The sequence below is a fragment of the Littorina saxatilis genome, linkage group LG5 (assembly GCF_037325665.1).
Source record: "Littorina saxatilis isolate snail1 linkage group LG5, US_GU_Lsax_2.0, whole genome shotgun sequence".
NCBI lineage: Eukaryota > Metazoa > Mollusca > Gastropoda > Littorinimorpha > Littorinidae > Littorina > Littorina saxatilis.
The window spans coordinates 57,714,257-57,739,256 of NC_090249.1; the positions used below are offsets into that span (position 1 = coordinate 57,714,257).

The window sequence follows — 25,000 nt, forward strand, 5'->3', positions numbered from 1 at the left end:
AAGTTGCTCTATTTTTTTTTTAAATAATAAAAACGTCCACCACTGGCCTCTCAGCCGGATTATACACTGTAAACGGAAATGTTCCACTTTTGAACAGACTTTTTTGTAACCAGTTGTGAACAGTGTGTGAAGTACTATATGATTCTACCAGCAAAATTAGCACACGCAGTAGGCCTAAACACTGTGCTACTTTTTCTAGTAGAATTGTGTAGCTTGTCACACGGTGTTCACAATAATTAACAGGTTCCAAAACTGAAGCGTGTTCAAAAGTGGAAGACTTCAGTTTACAGTGTGCTATCGTTTTAAGCTCCAGGAGGGTCACGTGCTTACATTTGCTGTCATATTGATGTCACTCTTTGGTCACAATCGTAACAGTCAACAAATAAATATCTTTGTTCCAACAGGTTCGGATTTCTGTTTTGAAATGTAGGCTATTTGAAAAACACAAACACCCAAACTATCCAACAGAAGACAGAAATAATCGCTTAGTTCAAGTTTGATGACGGGAAAGCACTTAAATGCTTGTGTATCAATAAACATGCTTTAATGTGTTTGTTTATCGATACATGAGACAATTAAATAAGATGCCCGCTAAACACAAAATGGCGGTCATCGTGCAGAATACCAAAATTGCAAATAAAATAACAAATCCGCTAGGATAAGTAATTAATTGCGGTCTGTCATTTCTTTGGCGACTTCAAGTAAAGTGAACAAAAAACAAAAATAAATCAAGCGAAGAAAAGGCTATCGGGAATAGATGAGAGTCAGGTAGCTTTCCGTTAAATCAAGAACCCGGCTGCAATTAACATTTCATAGAGATAAATGTGTTTTCTCTACCAATCGTATAAGCTTGTTTAAAACTAGCACTTGAGCTTAACGGTTAAATTATGGACACACGTGCCGTCTCTACGAAACTGTGACGAAAGTCTTAGCAGACGACACAAGGAACTTAGTCGATAAATATCGACAGGGGGCCGACAAATGGTTTAAATGGGAAATGTGTGTATATGGGTGTGGGTTTGAAACAAACAAACAAACCAACCCATGTGAACCCCGGGCCGCAGGCCTTCGATGTAGTGATTGAAAAAAAAGGATGTTCTCAAATGGTTCAATTCTCATTTGGTCTGATTCTCAAATGGTACCGGTATACTCCCCCCCCCCCCCCCCCCCCCTGGCCGCAGGCCTAGGAGTAAAATTTTATAGACACTGACCTTCTTCCCAGGGGTCATTGACCCAGTTTTAGCTATGAGAGGTGGTTCGCCCAGAGGCTGTAGAGTATACTGGGGCGGTCTCTTTGATGTCTTGAGAGGAAACTTGGCCAGGGTAGTACATGCACCAGAACTGGTGGACACCAAGGACAAACATGAAATCGAAGCAGTTTGCTTTCAGAGGGAACGGTCGTCAGCAACTCAAACTTCTCTGTTTTCTTTTTTTTTTTAATCTGACTTTCTTTGTGGCCCCCTGACTCCGCCCCCCTCCCTCTGTAAGGACCCCCCTCCACAAGGACCGATTTTTGTCAACATTTTAAAGGTCGCTAGAGAGGGGTTCCACTGTATGACCTAACCGCTACTGGCAGACGGCCTCAATCTTCACGCGCAAAGACGAGATTAATAGGTGCTCGGTTTTGGTATTTTGAATTACATTACATTAAACCTTTGTTGGGTTTCATGGTCATGGCAACAGCCATAATAATATTACATGATGTATAATATCATATTTCAGCATATGTGAATTACATGTCATCATACTAAACTGTCATACATTTTTATTCCTACATTATTCTGATTGATCACAACCAAACCTACTATCATTGGACACATCCAAATGCAAGCGCCTGTTCTTGACAATTTAGATCAGTGCAATTTCCTGGGTCGGGCTTTGCCACAGACACTCACGGTTTGGCCTGTAGGTAAAATGTACAATGTATTTTCTGATTTGTGCACAAAAGCTTTTTTTCTTTTTTCTTTTTTTTAACATAACAATGTTTAATGTCACTGTATGTTTAAAAGACCATGGTCATATTTGTAAAAAAAATGTTAAATTAGAAAATAAATAACAGTTTGGTTCATGATTTTTCCTACACCTGTGCTAAAAATAAGAAATAAAAATGTCGGGTATATAAGTCACTCAAATACAGCTAGGTATGAATGGCTCGGTTTGAGTTTGTTGCAGTTGACCCTGCACAAAGCGACATATCATGTTTTTGTTGAACAATTTTGACGTCACCCCTCCCATAGGGTGACGTATTTCACAACTTCCTGTGTTACACAAACTCTGTGATGACCAATTTTGACGTCACCCCTCCCATAGGGTGACGGATTTCACAACTTTCTACAGATGAACAATTTTGACGTCACCCCTCCCATAGGGTGACGGATGTCACAACTTCCTGTGTACACAAACTGATGACGTATTTCACAACAAAATGGCGCTGCCCATGGTCAACCTCGAAACTATCCGTATAGAATGGGGGCGTCCTCGCCCCCATAAAAAGGGGGCTGAGCAGACGACAAAAGCAGACGACCAAAAATTGAAAGAGAGGCACGTCTCAGTCACTCGGCACCGGTGCTGCAAGACTTGAGAGCGTTGTGTTTGTGAATAAACAAACTTCAGAGCGAGAAAAAACATTTGGCGGAACATGAATTTTCATATGTGCACACATAAGAGCTTGGCGATTAAATCTTATTTGGCATGTGAGTCATCGGCCTTTGGCTGTGCGAACAAGTGGCTTTGCCGTTTGCTCGACATCTGATATCGAACAGATGTAAATTTTGTGCCAGTTTCAAGAAACGACTTGAGTGACAGTGTGCTTAAAGTGCTGGGGGAATGGGACATATGCACGCACACACTCTGAAGAGTGTAGAGGTGCCCAAGCACACCTGCACGGACGCACACTCAAATGAAAGCGCACTAACGCACGCACGCATAGAGTAGACACGCAAACGTAAACGCACAGACACGCACACACGCACGTACACACACACACATACATACACAGCACAACACACACGCAAACACACACACACACACACACACACACACACACACACACACACACACACACACACACACACACACACACGCGCGCGCGGTGTGTAATAAATAACAAACTGGCAGATAATTAAGATTCTATGTCAGGAAAACAGAATGATATTAAACACTAAAGATAACGGTCGATGTATAAAAAAACCCAAAGTGACCAAAACATCAATGTTGGAAAAAAATATCGTGACAAAAAAACAAAAAAACAAAAATTCGTGAGTAACAGATAAGTCATAACGAGAGAAATGACGTGCAAAGCAACAAGCCTAACCGCAAAACAAACCACGTAGCACAGAAAAGACACAACAAATCAAAGATAAAATAAATACACTTACAAGCTATAGCTATCCACATTAAAAGAAAACTGTCCCGCGGAACAGGCAAAAAATTTAATTAACAAAAAAAACAAGAAAAACGCCCCCCCCCCCCCCACCACCATCATCCAAGAAAAAGGAAAGCATGCTAATAACACGACAATAATTAACACCAGCATGTGCTATATATTGAACTTAGAGCGGACAACTTCCAGACAGAATGTACATCGACATTTAAAAGAAGGCTGGAAAATGACACTGAGCGACGACAACCAACTAACAAACAAACAGCCAGACAAGCAGGCAGGTAGACTGACGGACCAACAGACTGGCAGGCAGGCAGGCAGGCAGGTAGACAGGAGCGCAGGTTACTTTGACATATTTTTCTGCGAACTAAATATCGGTGTATACACCTTAATTGTGGGACAAATACCCCCTCCAAAAAATAAACAAAACAATATATAAATAAATAGATTTCTGGTAGGAAAAAAGGAAAAACAAGTCGCGTAAGGCGAAAATACAATATTTAGTCAAGTAGCTGTCGAACTCACAGAATGAAACTGAACGCAACGCAACGCAGCAAGACCGTATACTCGTAGCATCGTCTCTCCACCGCCCGTGGCAAAGGCAGTGCCCGTGGAATTGACAAGAAGAGCGGGGTATTCGTTGCGCTGAGAAGGATAGCACGCTTTTCTGTACCTCTCTTCGTTTTAACTTTCTGAGCGTGTTTTTAATCCAAACATATCATATCTATATGTTTTTGGAATCAGGAACCAACAAGGAATAAGATGAAAGTGTTTTTAAATTGATTTCGAAAAAACAAAATTTGATAATAATTTTTATATATTTAATTTTCAGAGCTTGTTTTTAATCCGAATATAACATATTTATATGTTTTTGGAATCAGCAAATGATGGAAAATAAGATAAACGTAAATTTGGATCGTTTTATAAATTTTTATTTTTTTTTTTACAATTTTCAGATTTTTAATGACCAAAGTCATTAATTAATTTTTAAGCCACCAAGCTGAAATGCAATACCGAACCCCGGGCTTCGTCGAAGATTACTTGACCAAAATTTCAACCAATTTGGTTGAAAAATGAGGGCGTGACAGTGCCGCCTCAACTTTCACGAAAAGCCGGATATGACGTCATCAAAGACATTTATCAAAAAAATGAAAAAAACATTCGGGGATTTCATACCCAGAAACTCTCATGTCAAATTTCATAAAGATCGGTCCAGTAGTTTAGTCTGAATCGCTCTACACACACACACACACACACACAGACACACAGACACACACACACACACACACACGCACATACACCACGACCCTCGTTTCGATTCCCCCTCGATGTAAAAAAGACACTTCTCGCTACGTAGCGGTACCCTGTTATAAGGCGATAGCTCTGCAGGAAAAGCGTTTCCCTTGCAAGAGAATAAAATAGTCCAGCCGTGTGATTCGGTCGTACTTTCCGGGAACATTCATCTCAAAATGCATACATCCTTTTTCGAATTCATAGTAAATAATCAGCAAACAAATCATGAATATATATCTGTTTGTGCCCATTTGTGTTCGGGGGAGAGTTAAAGTCGAAGTGTTACACTTAATGCGCTGCTTTCGTCAATGTTTACTGGTTATTATACCGAGTAACATTTGTGCCACTTGAGTCCCAAACAGTACCTTTTATTTTTAATAACAGCGCACATAATTTTTTTTCCTTCAGTTTTGTGTTTTGTTGTTTGTTTGCTTTCCCTGTTTATTTATTTGTTGTAGATAAATCATATCTTTCTTTCCTTTTTGGGCAGGAATGGGTTTGTCAGCAAAGGTCTTTTAAAAAACCAATGTTTTCACTGACAAGTGTTGTCTTGTTTTATAGTGTCCATTTGTAGCACGTTCATTGTCCGCCTGCCTGCCTCTGTTTGTATGCGTGTTCTGGTATTTTTTATTATTTTTTTGTTTGATTTAATATTCCACCGAAAGCGGCGTATGGCTGCCTAATAATTGGCGTGGTAAAAAACGGTCATACACGTATAAACCCACTCGTGCAAAAAACACGAGTGCATGTGGGAGTTTCAGTCTAAGAAGAAGAAGAAGAAGAAGAAACGAGAATATGAGGGAAAAAGTAACCGGGCACTTTTTTCTATCGAGTAAAGAAAATAACAACAACAACAACAACAACAACAACAACAACAACTACAACAACAACAAATGTACACCTACATATAAGCCACAATCAAAGTAATACAACCTACTCAAAATACGAAACTTTAAAACGGAGGTGAAATTCGGGAAAAGAAATAACAACATTGTCAAGAACCCACGCGTCAATATAATCAAGAAAGACAATCACCCTCTTATCAAGAAAGACAATCAGGAACAAATCAAAGAAAAGATCACTCACAGATACGCTGGAGACATGTGCCCTTCCTCCATGATAGTCTGAAGGCGTCCCATGGCATATTTCCGTTTGTCTTCCATCTTTCTTCGCTTCTTTCCACCTAACCCGTACCACTGGCCCCTACTACTACGCTCTCTTTTTCTTTCGCTTGATCGATCGATCTATCCAACGTTTGATTCTCTGACGTCACCAGCGCGAGGGGTGACAGGGGTATGAAAGGGAGGTAAAGAAAGGGAGGTAATGAAAGGGAGGTAATGAAAGGGTACGATTTCGGGACGTTTGCTTGAAACTCTTCACGTCACGTTCTCGCCTATCAGTTCTGTCGTTTGTCTACAGGGCAAAGTGTCTTGTACTGTAGATACGGAGCTAGGGCTGTGCGCCGTGGTGTTATACTTAGTACGTGGAATTCCAGGTGTTTATTAGGGTAACACACGTACGGACAGTCCTGGGTAACTTTTCACGGGTAGACCAGGGTCAGGTTTTGAACGCTCTCGACGGGTAAGGGAAAGTGACACTGACGATGTCCCGGAGAAATCAGCAGTGCATGCTGTGGGTTATAATTTGATTATAAAAATGTAAGAACGTGACAAAAACACAAACAGTCAGTATTTGAACTAAAAACACAACAACCAGTGTCGAAGTTGGTCATTCCACATTCTCTTACTGGGTATAAAGGTGTTAGGTTTATTCAAACTCTGACGACAGGTGTTTTCTCCCAAAATGTGTGAGATGGATACTTTGCTCCCCCGGAGGTACCTGTCCAGGTGTGATAAAAGCGAAGGGAAAGAAAGGAGGGGGAGTTAGAATCCCCCAGTCCAACAAACACCTGTACTGTTTGTCCTCACATGGTCGTATCCAATCACAGCGTTGTAGGCTACTGTTTACCTCACAAAACACGCACACACACACAGAGCTTTTTGTCTCTGGCTGCTATATTCTGTACACCCGCTCTTCTTCTGGTCAGTAATCACGGACAATCCTCCCTGTCTGGCGAGTTTGGTCGAAGCGGGGTAGGGGTAGATCCACCCCGAATGAGTGTTGGAACGGTTGTGCGTATACCCCATACACTTAATGGCGGCACAATGAGCTTACAATGACACTCTCCGTTCTGTAGACCTTATGGACTGCATTCACGCAAAGACAGACCGATTCCGACCCAGAAGGGATTAAGTGAGTATCTTGAAACTACAAGACTTGCACCCTTTCTTCCGCGAAGGTCAAGCTCTTGATATTTTAGGGGCAAAAGGCGGTAAGTCGGTTCTTCTTGCTTGAATGACCTGCGCCTTTTTTTATTCAATCAATCAATCAATATGAGGCTTATATCGCGCGTATTCCGTGGGTACAGTTCTAAGCGCAGGGATTTATTTTTAAATTTTTTAAATTTTTATTTTATGCAATTTATATCGCGCACATATTCAAGGCGCAGGGATTTATTTATGCCGTGTGTGTTTTACACAATACATCACGCATTCACATCGGCCAGCAGATCGCAGCCATTTCGGCGCATATCCTACTTTTCACGGCCTATTATTCCAAGTCACACGGGTATTTTGGTGGACATTTTTATCTATGCCTATACAATTTTACCAGGAAAGACCCTTTTGTCAATCGTGGGATCTTTAACGTGCACACTCCAATGATAGGTTGCGGTGTAAGTGTGGAGTGTTTGAGGGGTGGAATGTTGATACAGTGGCTCGTCGGCCACAGTAGTTTTTTGGCCTGTAATACATGGCTTATCTTTTGCTTTTCTCCAGAGCCACCCAAGCGTGTCCAGGTATTGGTGCCAGAGCCGGGCAGCAGAACGGGGCATAGCGATTAGGATCAGTCTTAAGCTAAGCGCCAGTACTGCCCATTGTTTCGTGCTTAGGCATCGGATAAAACACCACACAAAGTAATTTCTCAGATTTTAGATAATAAAGTTAATTTGATTTGATTTGATTTGATTTGATTCGATTGATTTGTAGTTTCTTGTGCACTGTTGTTGAAACAGGTATTGTCATGTTTTTTTTAATTTTGATTTTAATTTTTATTATTCGTGTTGCTTTCATGTTCATTCATTTACTTAAAATTATGAATTCAACTCAATTCGAAGATGTATATTTACTGTCACTTGTTTGTGTCTGTCATCGAGAGTGTCTGAAGAGTACATCTTTCAGCGCAGAGTCTCTCGTCTTTGTCTTATTCTGTACAAGTGACTGGGGAAAAAGAGACTGACATTTATAACCCCTTAAAACACCAGATTTGGCCATGTCATGCGGACGACCAAAACTGAGTCAACGAAGCGAATAATATTTCTATATACCAGTGTAACCGAGTGCCGAAACACTACGACAAAGAAACTGTTTGACTACGATCACCTCGGGAAGCGAAGTGCAGTCAAACAGGATTGAAAATATTAGGGCTAATTTCTTAGCCCTATAAAAACTGTTATGCAAACCCGAAGGTTTCCATGAACATACAGACAATCGGAAACCACCAGACCCCATCACAAACAGAATTCTACAATCCACTGGTGTTGACTTTTAAAGGCCAACAACTCGGGTGCAGAGTCTGCTGTGAAAGGAGCGGTAGCCTCCCCTGTCACACCAGTAATGTTTGATTCAATTAATGGTTTCTACTACATGAATCATGATCACCAGCAGCAGCAGCAGCAGCAGCAGCAGCAACACAAACGGCAGGAGCAGTATCACCACCCACACCCCCACCCCCAGTATCACCACCCACACCCCTACCTCAGCGCAAAATACAACACAATCTGAATTATTGTCTCGTCAGAGCAACAACTGTTTAACTTGAAAAACCTGGTTTTGAGAAAATGTCACTTGAAGTTTTTGATAAGACTGCATACATAATTGAGTGGCTGAAATCACATGATTCTATAATATAGACTACACCTACAGACAGCCACAGTCCGCCTTTCTGTAATTGAAACTCGTATCCGAATAGCAGATTTTATTTTGCACTAGTGAGCTCTCCTTGCAGCAGCGCTTACTAAACGGAATAACTAACTTACGACCGATCACAACCCTTACGACGAACGCTATCTTCTTCTTCGTCTTGTCGATCACACTAGTTATATTGTCAGCCCGGACAGCGAGGCGAATGATGCCGTCTTCTCCAGGTCTTCCTTTCCTCCGTACAGCTTGCAGTGGAGGGAGACTGCAGTTGGCCACACGGTTTTTCTCAGACTGTCAAGGATGGTGCATCGCTGGAGGATGTGTTCAGTGGTCTGGTCCTCTAGTCCACAGCTGCATGTAGGTGAGGGGACCAGCTTGACGAACGCTATGAAACCAGACCCTCTGAAACTCTAAGCACGCAGACTTTGGCACAGCCATTGGAAGGGTGTTGGTCAGGGGCGTTAATCCAACGAAATGGGTTATCTTTCCTTGCACACGAGTTCTGGCCCTGTGACAAAGAAATACAGATAATCGACTCATGTCATGAAACCATTGATATGTTTTTGTCTCTTCGTCGACTCCAAAGCAGTCTGATGTCACGGCGTGTCTGATGATGTCACGGCGTGTCTGATGATGTCACGGCGTATATTTTGAAAAGTTCAGTAGATCACATATCAAGGAATGTTTTTCCAGTAGAATGCCTCTGTCTGACGAGGTACCGACCCAGCCCCGCCCATCCCGCCGCCGCTTTGTAGTCGCCGACCTCACGGTCTACTTGCTTTCAAACTGTCAAGGGTGCCATCTCGCCCCCGCAAGCAGTTCTAACTCGCCCCCGTGTATTCCATGCGATGAAGTCGACGTTTCTCGTGCAAAACAGGTTATACAAAATAACACGTTTACCTGAGTTTTACCTGAGTTTCCTGTACCCTTTGCGATGAAGATTACTGTTGACGTTTCTCGTGCAAAACAGGTTAAAAAAACTGACACGTTTACCTGAGTTTGTCCTGAGTTTATGTCTGTGTGTATGTGTGTGGCGACGTCATAAACTGGCAAAGCCATAAACTGTCTGCGTTCTGTACTGTTTTGTGTGCGTACGTGTGTGTGTCAGTGTGTATGTGTGTGCGTGCGTGTGTGTTTGTTGTGTTTGTGTGTGTGCGCGCGTGTGTGTGTGTGTGTGTGTGTGTGTGTCAGTGTGTATGTGTGTGCGTGCGTGTGTGTTTGTTGTGTTTGTGTGTGTGTGGTTGCTCGTGCCTAAGACAGACGAATCGCCTCTATTGCTAAACTCAAGATAATTGGGGGCGAGATGGGAAGCGGCGAGTTCGGAAGCGGCGAGATGGGAAGCGGCGAGTTAGGCCGGGGCAAATGGGGACGTCACCCTCTCTCTCTTCACCCTTATCACCCCCGTTACCAAAGATTAAAGGCACACTCCCCTCGTGAAAAAAAATTGCCTCACCGTCTCAGATTTGGTCAGGATTGTACGTGGTATCAAATCATCCCTCCACTTGGTCACAAACCAAAAAACCCAGCCTTAGTGCTCTCTGCGCCCAGTGTTTTATCTTGAAAGAATTAATTTTGTAAAAGGCACTGAGACAATGAGGCGAGGTATTTTCGCGACGCGCAGTGGGCCTAAAACGAATATTCAGCTTCCTGCTATGAAATAAAAATCGTGAACCTTTGCGTTTAATAGCATTGATATATTTTTCTTTCTGCCATCTTGGCTTTGAAGAAGCAACACACGAAGCTGAGTGTTCGCCTTTTGATGGGTATGTCTGTTGTGTGTCCACTGTAACGATCGACAGATCGAGGTTCTTTTGAATGTGGTGTTTTGTCTGTAAACGTTCCAGAAAATACCTTCCTGTGTGTATGTTTTCTATCTTTTTTTATGTAGTCTCCCTTTGTGTGTGTGTGTGTGTGTGTGTGTGTGTGTGTGTGTGTGTGTGTGTGTGTGTTTGTGTGTTTGTGTGTGTGTGTGTGTGTGTGTGTGTGTGTGTGTGTGTGTTTGTATGTGTGTGCATTTGCGCAAGCGTGTGTGCGTGTGTGTGCATTTTGAAAGCATCCAAAACGCCGTGCTAGATTCTAGACAGTTGTTACCGATCTCATTATCAACCTAAATTGCTGCTCCCTACAGGTCAGCGCCTTCGTATGTTAGCTTTCAATTTTAGTCCTCATTCGGCAGCGCGCTGGCTTTATTACAAGTTCGTCGCTGTCTCATGTTCGGCAAGGGATTTATTTCTCAGTCAACTTTGTGCAGACTCCCTTAAGTGTCCGACCACCCTCCTGTGCACACATGCGCACGATTGGGATTCCAAGCTCACGGCAAAAGTCTCAGGGCTTGGAAAACACAAAGACACGCATACATCATCTTTCGTCCCATCCTGAACTCAGGTAAAATGAGTTCCTTCGGGTCTCATTTATCCCTGACAGGATGCCTTTGTTTTCTTCCTCAAGAGAAGAAATCCAATTTTTTATTTTTTTAAAAATTTTTTTTTAAACATATTAAGAGCTTTTCGTAATGTGTTATTGATATAAGCAGATTCGCGATCGTCGTTATGTAAGACAGTTTAAAGCGAGCTATCTTTCGCGGATGTATTTACTGTGCAAACAACTCTAAATATGGCAAAAGTGTCACGTGATAATCAACTTTGTCACGTGATAATAACAAAATGGCTACGGAGCGAATGTGTCCTTTGTGACAATGAAAAGACCGAGTCAAGCCATAATTATACGGTTTTAGGCAAAGTTGGATGGAAAAATGAACAGCTTGGTGAAATGGTAGAGTCTCGCAGTGGAGAATCTGTTCGTCGAGAGATAGAAGAATCGGCCATTCTGCAATCACTTTCGTCTTTTCTCAGAAACGTTAGTGAAAACATATGGGAGATAACTCTGTATTCTTGTTTTGATAGATTTCGGCTTTTAGCTCCGCTTCTGTCCCTTTACTCCGCGTAGTAATTATCCATCCTATCAGAGAGACATGAGCGAGAGCGAAGACCGATGATAAGAATGCTCTCGTCCGTGCTGAAGAAGACAGCCGCAGTGGGAAGGCTTGTTCGAGTCGAAATATCACACCATAATTATTGTCAGCATATTACCAATACAGTGGAACCTCCCTTTTCAGACGCCCTGTGTTCAGACTTCCTCCCTTTTGGGACCTTGCTTTTTTCAGCTTTCTTGTTCATAATTTCTGTAAATTTAACCCCAATTTAAGACTCCCTCCTGACAAAGAAAAATGTGAAAAAGGAGTGCGAATTTCCGTTAGGGGTAACCTCATAGGACGAGATGTTACAAATACCAAATATCAAAAGTGAGAGATAAATGCTGGCCATTTGTTGTTTTTTCCCTAATTTCAGCAGACGTTCTCATGTGTTCAATAAGATAGTGGTTTCGGCTGAGGTGCACGAAATAGTTACCAACCGGGTCGGAGCCAGCCGCAGTGTTGTATTGGTTGAAAATGAGATTTGTTGCGATTTCAACCAATCAGAATCCGCGCCTCGTTCCCACCAAGAACTTTGGATCATAACCACAATAGCCCGGCGGTAAAGACATCGGCTTTTAAACCAGGAAGGTTCGGAGTTTGAAGCTCAACTGTGTCTGATGGGTTCAGGGTGGAGATTTATCAGATTTCTAAGGTCACCCTACGGAAGAGAGCGAGGGAGATAGAGAGCGAAAGAGGGAGAGAGAGCGAAAGAGGGAGGGGAGAGAGAGAGAGAGACACACACACACACACACACACAAACACACACACAGAGAAACAGGCAGACAGACAGACAGGGAGACAGAAAGGTTGGGAGAGAGGGGGGGAGAGGGAGTATTAAAGAGAAAGAAAGAGAGAGAGAGACAGACAGTCAGCCAGCCAGCCAGCCAGCCAGCCAGACAGACAGACAGACAGACAGAAAGGTTGGGAGAGAAGGGGGGGGGGGAGAGGGAGTCAAAAAGAGAAAGAAAGAGAAAGAGAGAGAGAGAGGATGGGAGAAATAGAGGGGGAAGGTACAAACACGCAGACAGAGAATGAGACAGAAAGACAAACACAAAAGATGCACAACACACCAAGGAGACACCAACACAAACAAAGCACGTGAAACATTTTTCTGAGACACAATACAATACAATACAATACAATAACTATATTAATCTCTAAAAAAGAAATTGCATTGCTGAGCTTTTGTGTCCGTAATAAAACATACATAAAACATTCAAAAATAAACATTTGTTCTTTGTCATTCATACATTCTTGTGTTCTTATACATTTCTTCATTCATACATCAATATTCTATCATAATTATGTACATACATTTATTGTGAATAATTCTCAACAATCTCAAGATAAGAATACAAAGCAGAACACCTAAAGTAAAAAAAATAAAAAAATAAAAAAAAACCCACCCAGATACATAACCATTAACATAATTATTTCAAGCATTTACTCACCCAGTTATGTCAGAACCCTTCTTCGTGAATAATTCTCAACAATCTCAAGATAAGAATACAAAGCAGAACACCCAAAGCAAAACAAAAAAAACAACAACAAAAAACACAACAGATACATAACTACATAATTATTTCAAGCATTTACTCACCCAGTTATATCAGAATCCTTCTTCGTTAAAATAACCAAACCAGAGGACGTCCTCAGACGCAGAAACTCGCCGCGAGTGAGTGAGTTGAGCAGCTTTTCGCAACAGCCTCCACACAATCCACGAGGAAGGCGAACAAGCTGATGACGAGGTCGTCCAACAAGAAGTTTTCGTCCTCGGCTGAGATCAGTGCTGGCGTTGCTTCCGAGCTGCAAGGCGCTGCGATACAGCTCTCTCGGGAGTCTGCGCAGAAATGGGGCGTCACGTGAAGACGTCAGCTGACCAAGATGCTCAGAATGAGGCTGTGATGTTCAGAGTGAGGCTTTTGCGATTTAAAGGAGCTTTTTGATGGGGAGTTTTAACACTGGTGAGTATACGAACATATTAAAAAACAAGTCGCGAAAGGCAAAATTACTACATTTGAGTCAAGCTGTGGAACTCACATGAATGAAACTGAACGCACTGCATTTTTTTCACAATGACCGTAGTCCGCCGCTCGTGCAAAACGCAGTGAAACTGACGAGCCTGTTTAGCGCGGTAGTGGTTTCGCTGTGCTGCATAGCACGCTTTTCTGTACCTCTCTTCGTTTTAACTTTCTGAGCGTGTTTTTAATCCAAACATATCATATCTATATGTTTTTGGAATCAGGAACCGACAAGAAATAAGATGAAATTGTTTTTAAATCAATTTCGGAAATTTGAGTTTAATCCTAATTTTTATAATTTTAATTTTCAGAGCTTGTTTTTAATCCAAATATAACATATTTATATGTTTTTGGAATCAGAAAATGATGAAAAATAAGATGAACGTAAATTTGGATCGTTTTATAAAAAAACAAAATGTAATTACAATTTTCAGATTTGTAATGACCAAAGTCATTAATTAATGTTTAAGCCACCAAGCTGAAATGCAATACCAAATTCCGGCCTTCGTCGAAGATTGCTTTACAAAAATGTTAATCAATTTGATTGAAAAATGAGGGTGTGACAGTGCTGCCTCAACTTTTACAAAAAGCCGGATATGACGTCATCAAAGATATTTATCCAAAAAATGAAAAAAATTTCAGGGGATTTCATACCCAGGAACTCTCATGTAAAATTTCATAAAGATCGGTCCTGTAGTTTACTCAGAATCGCTCTACACACACGCACACACACACACACACACACACACACACACACACACACACACACACACAGACACAGACAAACACACATACACACACAGACACAGACACACATACACCACGACCCTCGTCTCGATTCACCCTCTCTGTTAAAACATTTAGTCAAAACTTGACTAAATGTAAAAATAAAAATCTTAAAAAAGGAAAAATGCTCTTCTGCTGCGCTTAGGACCAGCTCAGCTGAATTATCTTAGTGCAACTAATCCATTCCCCCCCCCCCCCCCCCCCCATGTCATATTTTGGTCAAAAATACAAATAGCATTTATGTATCGATCGATTTTAGTTATTAGGTTATTTTTTATTTTTTATTTTTTATTTATTTTTTATTTTTTAAAGTTTGAACGCACACAGACAAACATGCACTCTTTTGTCGTCTCGGCTGTCTGCTTTTCTGAGGTTTTGTCGGACTCTGACGTCACAAGGCTCAAAAAAGGAAAATCCAATGTATCCAAAATCCATAGTCTTCTCATTCACGGAAACTTTGGTTGAAGTCTAGCTAACATGGCCTTTAAAAGGAGGCTGACAACTGAAGTCGCCGACATTCCTCAGCAACGTTTGGAGTTGCCAAGATACTTACTTCCCTGTCTCTCTCTTTGTCTTTGTCTTTTTCTTTCTCTTTGTCGGTCCCCCTCACTCGAGGAATAACTAAGTAATTTTGTTTTTGTTTTTGTTGAGAACATCACCCCCTGCGGTTTAAAGATGAGTTAATAATTCGTTGTTGGTGAGAACTGCATAGTCAGAGCATTACGAGCGCACACGTGCACGCTCGCACAATCAATCAACCAAACAAACACTCGCGCGCGCAGACAGTCAGACATACAAACAGAGAGACATACAGGGACAGACAGATAGATGCACACACACACATACACACACGCACACACTGCACAAACACACACGCGCGCACACACATTAGACACACAGACAGACACACGTACACATACACGTACACACACACGCACTTTTTTGAGCGATGCGATTAATAGAGAATACTACATGGCTTGCTGTGTCGTACCAGATTTACACGAGTTGTTTTTTTAAAATATTGAACTGCGAGCGAAAGCGAGCTGTTCACTATTTGAAAAAGCAACGAGTGTAAATCTGGTACGACACAGCAAGCCATGTAGTATTCTGTTTATCCTACATACTGTACTTATGTGTATTTTACTGAAAATGTCCTGCATTCGAGGCAGCTAAATTGAAGACGCTTGTTTTGGAACCTCGATCTCTTCTAAAGCCTCGTGCAATCTATTACGTCAAAGCAAAGAAACGTCACTCTGAAAGTTTGGCGTGACGTGTTAGTTCTAAAGATTCATCGAGGGTAATTAGCGAGCGCAATTTGTGTTTCTATAATGACGTTTGTCTCGGTGACTTGGCATCATAAGCAGTGGAAAAACAGGTCCCTGCCAGACTTGCTTGACATGACCTCATTTACATGATATACACACGTGTGATTTGAACGATTATTATCTCACGGGTGTCTCTCTCACGTATGTAGGATAATAATATTTTTGTCATGTTTGCAAAAGATACACACTACTCCGCCTGTTCTCATCCGCTACCGACCCCACATATTCCTTCACCACCTGGGAAGAAAAAGAACTCGGTCGATTCCAGAAAATTGTTGAACGAAGGGAGTTAACCATGCCTCCTGCAGAGAACGCAGTATTATCCCCTGTACAAAATAGCAGTCTGTCCCAGTTTTCACAGGCTGGAAATTCTCTCTCTCTCTCACACACACACACACACACATACACACCCACACACACACACACACACACACACAACCAGTTACAATCACACACACACACACACACACACACAACCAGTTACAATCACACACACACACACACACACACACACACACACACACACACAACCAGTTACAATCACACACACACACACACACACACACACACACACACACACACACAACCAGTTACAATCACACACACACACACACACACACAACCAGTTATAATCACTCACACACACACAACCAGTTATAATCACTCACACACACACAACCAGTTATAATCACTCACACACACACAACCAGTTATAATCACTCACACACACACAACCAGTTATAATCACACACACACACACACACACACACACACACACAACCAGTTACAATCACACACACAACCAGTTACAATCACACACACACACACACACACACACACACACACACACACACAACCAGTTACAATCACACACACACACACACACACACACACACACACACACACAACCAGTTACAATCACACACACACACACACACACACACACACACACACACACACACACAACCAGTTATAATCACTCACACACACACACACACACACACACACAACCAGTTACAATCACACACACACACACACACACACACACAACCAGTTACAATCACACACACACATGCACACACACACACACACACACACACACACAACCAGTTACAATCACACACACACACACACACACACACACACACACAACCAGTTATAATCACTCACACACACACAACCAGTTATAATCACTCACACACACACAACCAGTTATAATCACTCACACACACACACACACACACACACAACCAGTTACAATCACACACACACACACACACACACACACACACACACACACACACACAACCAGTTACAATCACACACACACACACACACACACACACAACCAGTTACAATCACACACACACACACACACACACACACACACACACACACACAACCAGTTACAATCACACACACACACACACACACACAACCAGTTACAATCACACACACACACACACACACACACACACACACAACCAGTTATAATTACACACACACACACACACACACACACACACACACACACAACCAGTTACAATCACACACACACACACACACACACACACACACACACACAACCAGTTATAATCACACACACACACACACACACACACACACACACACACTGTTCTGAGTGACAGTGATGCTGCTCGTTCGTATCTGATCTGCGAATCGCGCTTGTGCGTCTGTTTAAATTGACTTTGTTTGTTTGTCAATGGGTCAGTGTGTGTGTGCGTGTGTACTCGTTTGTGTGTGTGTGCTTGGTGGTGGGGTGGGGTGGAATATTCGTTTGCCATTTCGTTACATTCAAACGAATCAATATAATAGTATGTCATTGTTAACAAAGTATATTAAAAAAAATAAACAAGAGCAGGATTTATTTTTAGTTAATGCACGTTCATGTGGTACAAACACTTTGCAACAAACAAAACAAGGTTGACAAATAATTGCTTGTGTCGATTTCGTGCAAAGATTTTCCAAAATAACCTATTTTACCACAGATAACTCTTATTACATTATCTTGTACAGGGATACATTTCCTATGCGAATGTCTTTACCTGGTTAAAAAATATGCATTTTAACGATTATTATAGCGTATAAAAGTGACACGTTTGCCTGCGATCACGACTCGGTTCACCCCTACCTCGTATTATACAACTTATGAAAAGGGGAACAAAAGACAACGATTAAACTATGCCTTAATCGTATAGCCAGTAAACTGTCCTCCACGAACATGTTTATCTTTTTGATTTACCATATCTGGTTCATATTTTACAACAGTTTGAAAGGCCAGCGTTATACGTAGCAAGACTGTATAAAATACCGCGACTTAGTAAAACAACTTTCCATGAAGTCGCACTAACAAACTTTTCGCTGATTTCGTCGCGTTGACCCTGCAGTGTCAACGGCACCCTTGGCTCTCCTGGCTCTGAAGTCCCGCACCATCACCCTCACATCCGCCACGACGACAGCGGCCACCAGCAGACAGCAGGCCGACACGCTGATGGCGGTAATACCCACGGTGACCAACGTTCCCTCGGACCACGCGGTGCATTGGCGGCGGTGGTACTTGCCGGTAGAGTTACGCGGGATGACTTGCAGAAGATCAGGTTGGAACTGTGATGGCGCTGCTCTCTTTCTGCAGATTTCCTTGTGACACGGACATAGCCGTGGTTTGACTGCAAAAATGAGTGGACAGAAATGAGTGTTCAGAAAGGACAGGAGCATACACAAGTGCCGCCCTCTGTCGTCAAACATCCTTGCAGAAAGAACATCGTAGTTCAACAACAAAAACATAGTACAGGTTTGAGTACACGACTTCAGACACGAATGAGATCTTTACATTTCAACAGAATATATAGCAAACGGAGGATCAACAGCGATGTAAAACGATTGTTTTGTTTTGTAACTTACCCACAATGTTATAACGAACGGGCTTGGTTGTAAACGGCAACAAAAAAAAACACCCACATATTATCGTTGTCATCATGCTCAAAATACATAGTCGTAGCCGTCGTTCGTTATCGTCGTCATCATCATCATCATCATCATCATCATCATCATCATCATCATCATCATCATCATCATCTGACATCATCATCATCATCATCATCATCATCATCATCATCATCATCATCGTCGTCGTTTTTGTCGTCATCGTTATCACCATCAACACAAGTTTGATGGTTTGCTCACTTTGCCCAGTGAAAGTTACGGTGCTTGGTTTGGTCGCTGCAGACGACACGTTAGCCATCCAGCTGATCTCTCCATCAGACGGGAAAGCAGCGCTTGTAATGTCCATCGTGGGACCCACATCAGGACCAAACCCTGTAGAAGCTGCTTCAGAAGCACTGGCATGTACGTGTTCCTGTCTGGTTGGGGTGCTACTTGTAGAGAGAGGTACGGTTGATGACGATGGGGATACGTGTACTGTGTGTTCCCATGACGTCATTGGAACCGGTGTCGTCACTGTGTGTGACGTTTCCCTGGCTGTGCCTGGTGTGGTTGAGTGTGACAATCTTTCTGTGGTGTCAGTCGGCTCTGTTGTTGTCAGTGGCGGGAAAGTGTCTGCGTGCTCTGACGATGCTGCCGTTGTCGGCGTAGTGGTTACCAGGTGTGTTGCTGATGTCTGTGATAGCGTTGAGGCCTTGGCGTGTGCTGTTGTTGCCTCCTGTCCAGGGACTACCACCCCTAACCCATTCTTCGTTGTTTCCTGCTGTCCATTTCCTTGATATAGAAACCCTCCCTTTGTGTTGCTGCCACTGCCAGAGGCCTGCTTGACTGGTCCTGTGTTAGAGCTCTTGCTGTTCTGAGTCGTGTCAATGCTGGGGAAACTTGATGTCGATTCTTCGGTAGTTCTACTTTCTGTGTGGTCCGGTAGTGTAGAGATACTTGCCGTTTCTTGAATGAGTCCATGGCTCGTTTGTGTGACTCCACCAATTGGCGAACCAGTAGCAATGGTGCCGATGTAATGTGTTGTTTGATTGGCAGAGCTACTTTCGTTGTTAGGCGCTGTTTCATTGGCCCCCTCGGAGAGTGTCGCAATGTGTGAGGTGCTTTCAGCAGGGGCAGAACTTTCCTCAATGTACGCTGCAGGGCTTGTGGTGGAACCGTCTGTGGTCATGGTAGACTCTCCTGCCATTTCAACCCCTTCATTGGTGTCTGCGTTTGTAATGGATTCAGGAATCGTATCATTGGTTGAAACGTCAGTTGTTAGTGATGCAGGTGTACTTTCATTGGTTGACGCCTCTGAGCTAGGTGTTGTCCCGTTGGACAGAGAACTATCGGTTGAGTTCAACGTCATGTAAGGCGTGGTCAGAGTTGTTGAAGCTCCGCCATTAGTTTCGTGTTCGTGTTTCACAGAAGTGGTTCCTGTCTCTGCAACACCGTGTGCTTGCTGGGTGGTCTGTGGAGCATCAGTGGTCACCACAGCACTGTCGCTGGAGGTCGGACCGCTAGCAGACTGAGTAGTGTCACTGATTGGAGCAGTGGTTTGCGGTGGTGCTTGATTGTCTTGCGCAATAGAGACAACAGCGTTGTCAGTTGTCGTCAGGTCAGTAGCGAGCAGAGAGTCCGAAGAATCCTGCCCACTAGTTGGGCCAGTAGTTTGCTGTTGTGTCTGAACGTCTTGCCCAGTAGAGACCACAGCGTTGTCATTTGTCAGGTCAGTAGCGGGCTGGGTGTCCGAAGTGTCACTGGTGGGGCCAGTAGTTTGCAGTGGTGCTCGAGCGTCTTGCCCAGTAGAGACCACAGCGCTGTCAGTTGTCGTCAGGTCAGTAGCGAGCAGAGAGTCCGAAGAATCTTGCCCACTGGTCGGGCCAGTAGTTTGCTGTGGCGCTTGAGCATCTTGCCCAGTAGAGCCCACAGCGTTGTCAGTTGTCGTCAGGTCAGTGGCGATCAGAGAGTCCGTGGTGTCACTGGTGGGGCCAGCTGTTTGCTGTGGTGCCCGGACGTCTTCCCCAGTAGAGACAACAGCGTTGTCAGTTGTCGTCAGGTCAGTAGCGATCAGCGTGTTCAGAGAGTCCGCTTCAGTGGTCATCGCGACGCTGGTCGTGTCGGTCAGCAGGTCAGTAGCGGATGTCAGGGAGAGGGGGGACTGGGTGGCGAGGTGGTCACAGTAGGGAAGGAACTGGGCGGGGGTGGAGGCGACGTCACAGCCACATGCAGGACTGGGGGTGGCGGAGGTGGAAGGGTCCCAGTTGTACCAGTAGCTCTTCTCTGGGCTTGTTGACAGCCACCCTGGTCAATGCAGACAATACGATAGAATACAATACAGTACGATACAATACGATACAAGACAAGACGTGACAAGACAAGACAAGACAATACGTGACAAGACAACACAAGACAAGACAATACGTGACAAGACAACACAAGACAATACGTGACAAGACAATACAAGACAAGACAATACGTGACAAGACAACACAAGACAAGACAATACGTGACAAAACAAGACAAGACAAGACAATACGTGACAAAACAAGACAAGACAAGACAATACGTGACAAGACAACACAAGACAAGACAATACGTGACAAGACAAGACAATACGTGACAAAACAAGACAAGACAAGACAATACGTGACAAGACAACACAAGACAAGACAATACGTGACAAGACAACACAAGACAAGAAGTGACAACACAAAGAGCAAGTATCATAAATGAATTTTGGAAAAAGAATCAGATTGTTTACCGCTGAAACACTTGCGTAGCCTCGTCTCCGCATTACTTCCTGTCGTGACGTCATCACGGGAGAGAAGCCGGTGGCCATAGTACAGGCTGCAGTGACTGGTATTGGCTTTGAACTCCACCGCGACGCATTCTGTTTTGTTGAAGCGTGTGGCCAGGCAGTGAGCAGTGCAGGTGTCGATGTCAGGGATGGTCACTTCCGAAAGGAACAGGTTGGCGGTGTCCCTCACAGATCTGCTGGGATAGGTGTCGAAGGTACAATTCCCTGAAATAGGATGAATATGACATTTGTGGTTTTTGATTTGTGGACGTCGTTAATTGTCACCGTTGTTGTCGTTGTCAGCATATGACACATACAATTGTTACACTTCAGGAGTTAAAACACAAGGAATGTCAAACCTAACGGAATCGGACAGAGTGAGGTATTTTACACTTAATGGGTTAAAACATTACGTTTTGGGTTATTCTCCACAGCTGTGCACCATTTTGTGACATGTATTTTCAGCCCTTTAAATGATTATTACTTATATCAAACGGCAACTAGAATGTATTCTCCTTACCTTTTTCAGTAATACTTCAGTTAGACAATAATACAGACATGCAACAAATTAGTGTTCAAATCCATGGCACAACCTTAGGTTTCCGTGTTACGAAGCTGAAGTACTATAAAACCCTTGTAATTTACTGAACGTACACAAACAATGCAGAGATATATATGGAACCAGTATTTAATACTGAAATAAATTTGTATGATTAAAATGTATTAGTTAAGTAAAGAAATGTCAACTGAATAACATGGTTTCCGGCACTGGAACACATTTACGAGAATTTATATCGCGCACATATCTTACCACACAAAGCGACTCAAGGCGCATGTTACCTATTAATGCCGTGTGAAATGGAATTTTTTACACAATATATCACGCATTCACATCGACCAGCAAACCTCAAGCCTATTTGGGCGAGCGTTCACCTTTCACGGCCTTTATTCCAAGTCACACGGGTATTTGATGGACATTTTTATCTATGGCTATACAATTTTGCCAGGAAAGACCCTTTTGTCAATCGTGGGATCTTTAACGTGCACACCAAATGTAGTGTACACATCTGATAAACAAAGGGAAGTAAGCGCTCTAAATGCATACGACATGTGTAATAGAGTAATTGAGAGTTATTCGGAACCAGTCGAGTCTCCTGGCACCTGAGAGTATAACAAGCATTGAATTGAAGGTGCCGGGAGACTGGTTCCGAAGGACTCTTACTTACTCTATTACACATGTCGTGTGCATTCAGATCGCTTACTTCCCTTTGTTCATCAGATCTCTAAATAGCGCTCTGATCTGCCTCATGTGTTGTCAAGATTCTCAGTGGGACACAGCTCTGGAGAATAACCCTTTTCCATACCGAAAGGAAAGTGACAGACGACGGGCAGAGCAGCATCACAGCCCTTAGTACGCCACGCTAGACGGCCGGACTCCACGTGGGCTCGGACACACAGCTGTCTGTCCAGAAAGTCCGGCTCTATCATCCCTGGCCCCGCGTCCCACCTGGTCAAGTTGTCCGGCTGGACGGAGCAGTCCTTTTCCCACGTGGCGGGGGCCTGGTTGGGCTGGGGGGTGTATATGCCGAGCCACAAGTCTCTCAGGCTGAGGGAGGAGAAAGAAGAATGAAACTGTGGCACTAAGAACATTACACAGAGGATGAAAGTCGCTTGTTCATTTCAAGAAGAGATAAGATAAGATAAGATAAGAACACGTTTATGTCCATTTTCATTTTACATAAACTTGGAAATTTGTCTTTTGGCACCACATTGCATTTCTAATAACACAAACACACGATCATAAAGCATGATTGAACACAAGTACACTTTCTTTCTTTCTTTATTTGGTGTTTAACGTCGTTTTCAACCATTCAAGGTTATATCGCGACGGGGAAAGGGGGGAGATGGGATAGAGCCACTTGTCAATTGTTTCTTGTTCACAAAAGCACTAATCAAAAATTTGCTCCAGGGGCTTGCAACGCAGTACAATACCTTACTGGGAGAATGCAAGTTTCCAGTACAAAGGACTTAACATTTCTTACATACTGCTTGACTAAAATCTTTACAAAAATTGACTATATTCTATACAAGAAACACTTAACAAGGGTAAAAGGAGAAACAAAATCTGCTAGTCGCCTCTTACGACATGTTGGGGAGCATCGGGTAAATTCTTCCCCCTAACCCGCGGGGGGGACAAGTACACTACTAAGATCAACTTATCACATGCTCATTTAAACAATGAGCATAATAAGTATATATATCAATGCTTGTTATTCGCTCAGGTGTCAGGAGGCTGTCAGGGCCTCATTTTTCGATCGAAATTGATTGATATTTTGGTAGAGCAATCTTCGACAAAGACCGACTATGGGATTTCGTATTTCAGGTAGGAAGATTAAAATCAAGTGATGAGTTTGGTCATTAAAAATCTCTATTCTAAAAAAAAAAAGAGATGTTGTTATCGATCCAAAAATGATTCCATCTTATTCTTTATCGTTTTTTGAATCCAATGACTTATAGATTATATTATGTTTGGATTAAAAACAAGCTCAGAAAGTTAAAAAAAATAAAGAAAAACGCGCTTTTCTTTTAAGAGTTTACCACTATCTGTCAGTCACAACCACTACCAACGTTCTAGGACCGGTACGGTTGGCCTAGTGGTAAGGCGTCCGCCCCGTGATCGGGAGGTCGCGGGTTCGAACCCCGGCCGGGTCATACCTAATACTTTAAAATTGGCAATCTAGTGGCTGCTCCGCCTGGCGTCCGGCATTATGGGGTTAGTGCTAGGACTGGTTGGTCCGGTGTCAGAATAATGTGACTGGGTGAGACATGAAGCCTGTGCTGCGACTTCTGTCTTGTGTGTGGCGCACGTTATATGTCAGAGCAGCACCGCCCTGATATGGCCCTTCGTGGTCGGCTGGCCGTTAAGCAAACAAACAAACAAGCAAACAAACAAACCTTATTTTCCCATTCTAGACCTTATTTTCAAGATAGAATTTATTTCTTTTGAATCATGTTTTCATTAATTAAAATCATTAAAAATACAAGTATGGTTAGTTTGATAGTGAATGGTTTTTTTAATCAAAAATAACGAACCATTCTTGGTTTTTTGTTTCTGATTTTTGGAACGTTAGCATTTTTATCTGTTTTTTGATTATGATTTTATTTATTTTTTTCACAATGTGTTGCTTTCTTTCTTTTCGCAATGTGTCATTCCAGTGCATCCCATCGCCAGCAGCCCACAACACAAGGGAGATGACAACAACGTTCTAGGCATATGCATCAATGGAACATTGGGTTTCCCTTCTTTGAGCCGTGTCGTGATGATGTCCGAGTCGGGCACTGAAATTGAAAACTCATATTTAGGCGGCGAGCAGAGACCATAAATGAGTGCATGTTTGTGTGCCTTCAATCCTAAAAAGTTAACAAGAGGCGAAGCCTTCAAGGCTCACGTAAGAAATCGACAAACAGTAACACAAACTCAATCACTCCGTCACAC

The 25,000-nt window shown here is 42.9% G+C and overlaps 2 protein-coding genes across 2 annotated transcripts in view; one reads left to right on the top strand and one right to left on the bottom strand.

Moving 5' to 3' along the window:
- Positions 1–25,000, top strand: part of LOC138967531 (tax1-binding protein 3 homolog) — a 263,615-nt gene that overhangs the window by 151,875 nt on the left and 86,740 nt on the right. The gene's annotated exons all lie outside the window — the stretch shown is intronic.
- LOC138967823 (uncharacterized) lies at positions 17,631–23,768 on the bottom strand. The gene is made up of 4 exons (XM_070340480.1): positions 22,869–23,768; positions 21,469–21,729; positions 18,966–21,008; positions 17,631–18,448 (listed from the first exon to the last, which is right to left on the bottom strand). The coding sequence occupies exons 1-4, from the start codon at positions 23,152–23,154 to the stop codon at positions 18,129–18,131; spliced, it is 2,910 nt and encodes a 969-aa protein (XP_070196581.1). The 5' UTR covers positions 23,155–23,768; the 3' UTR covers positions 17,631–18,128.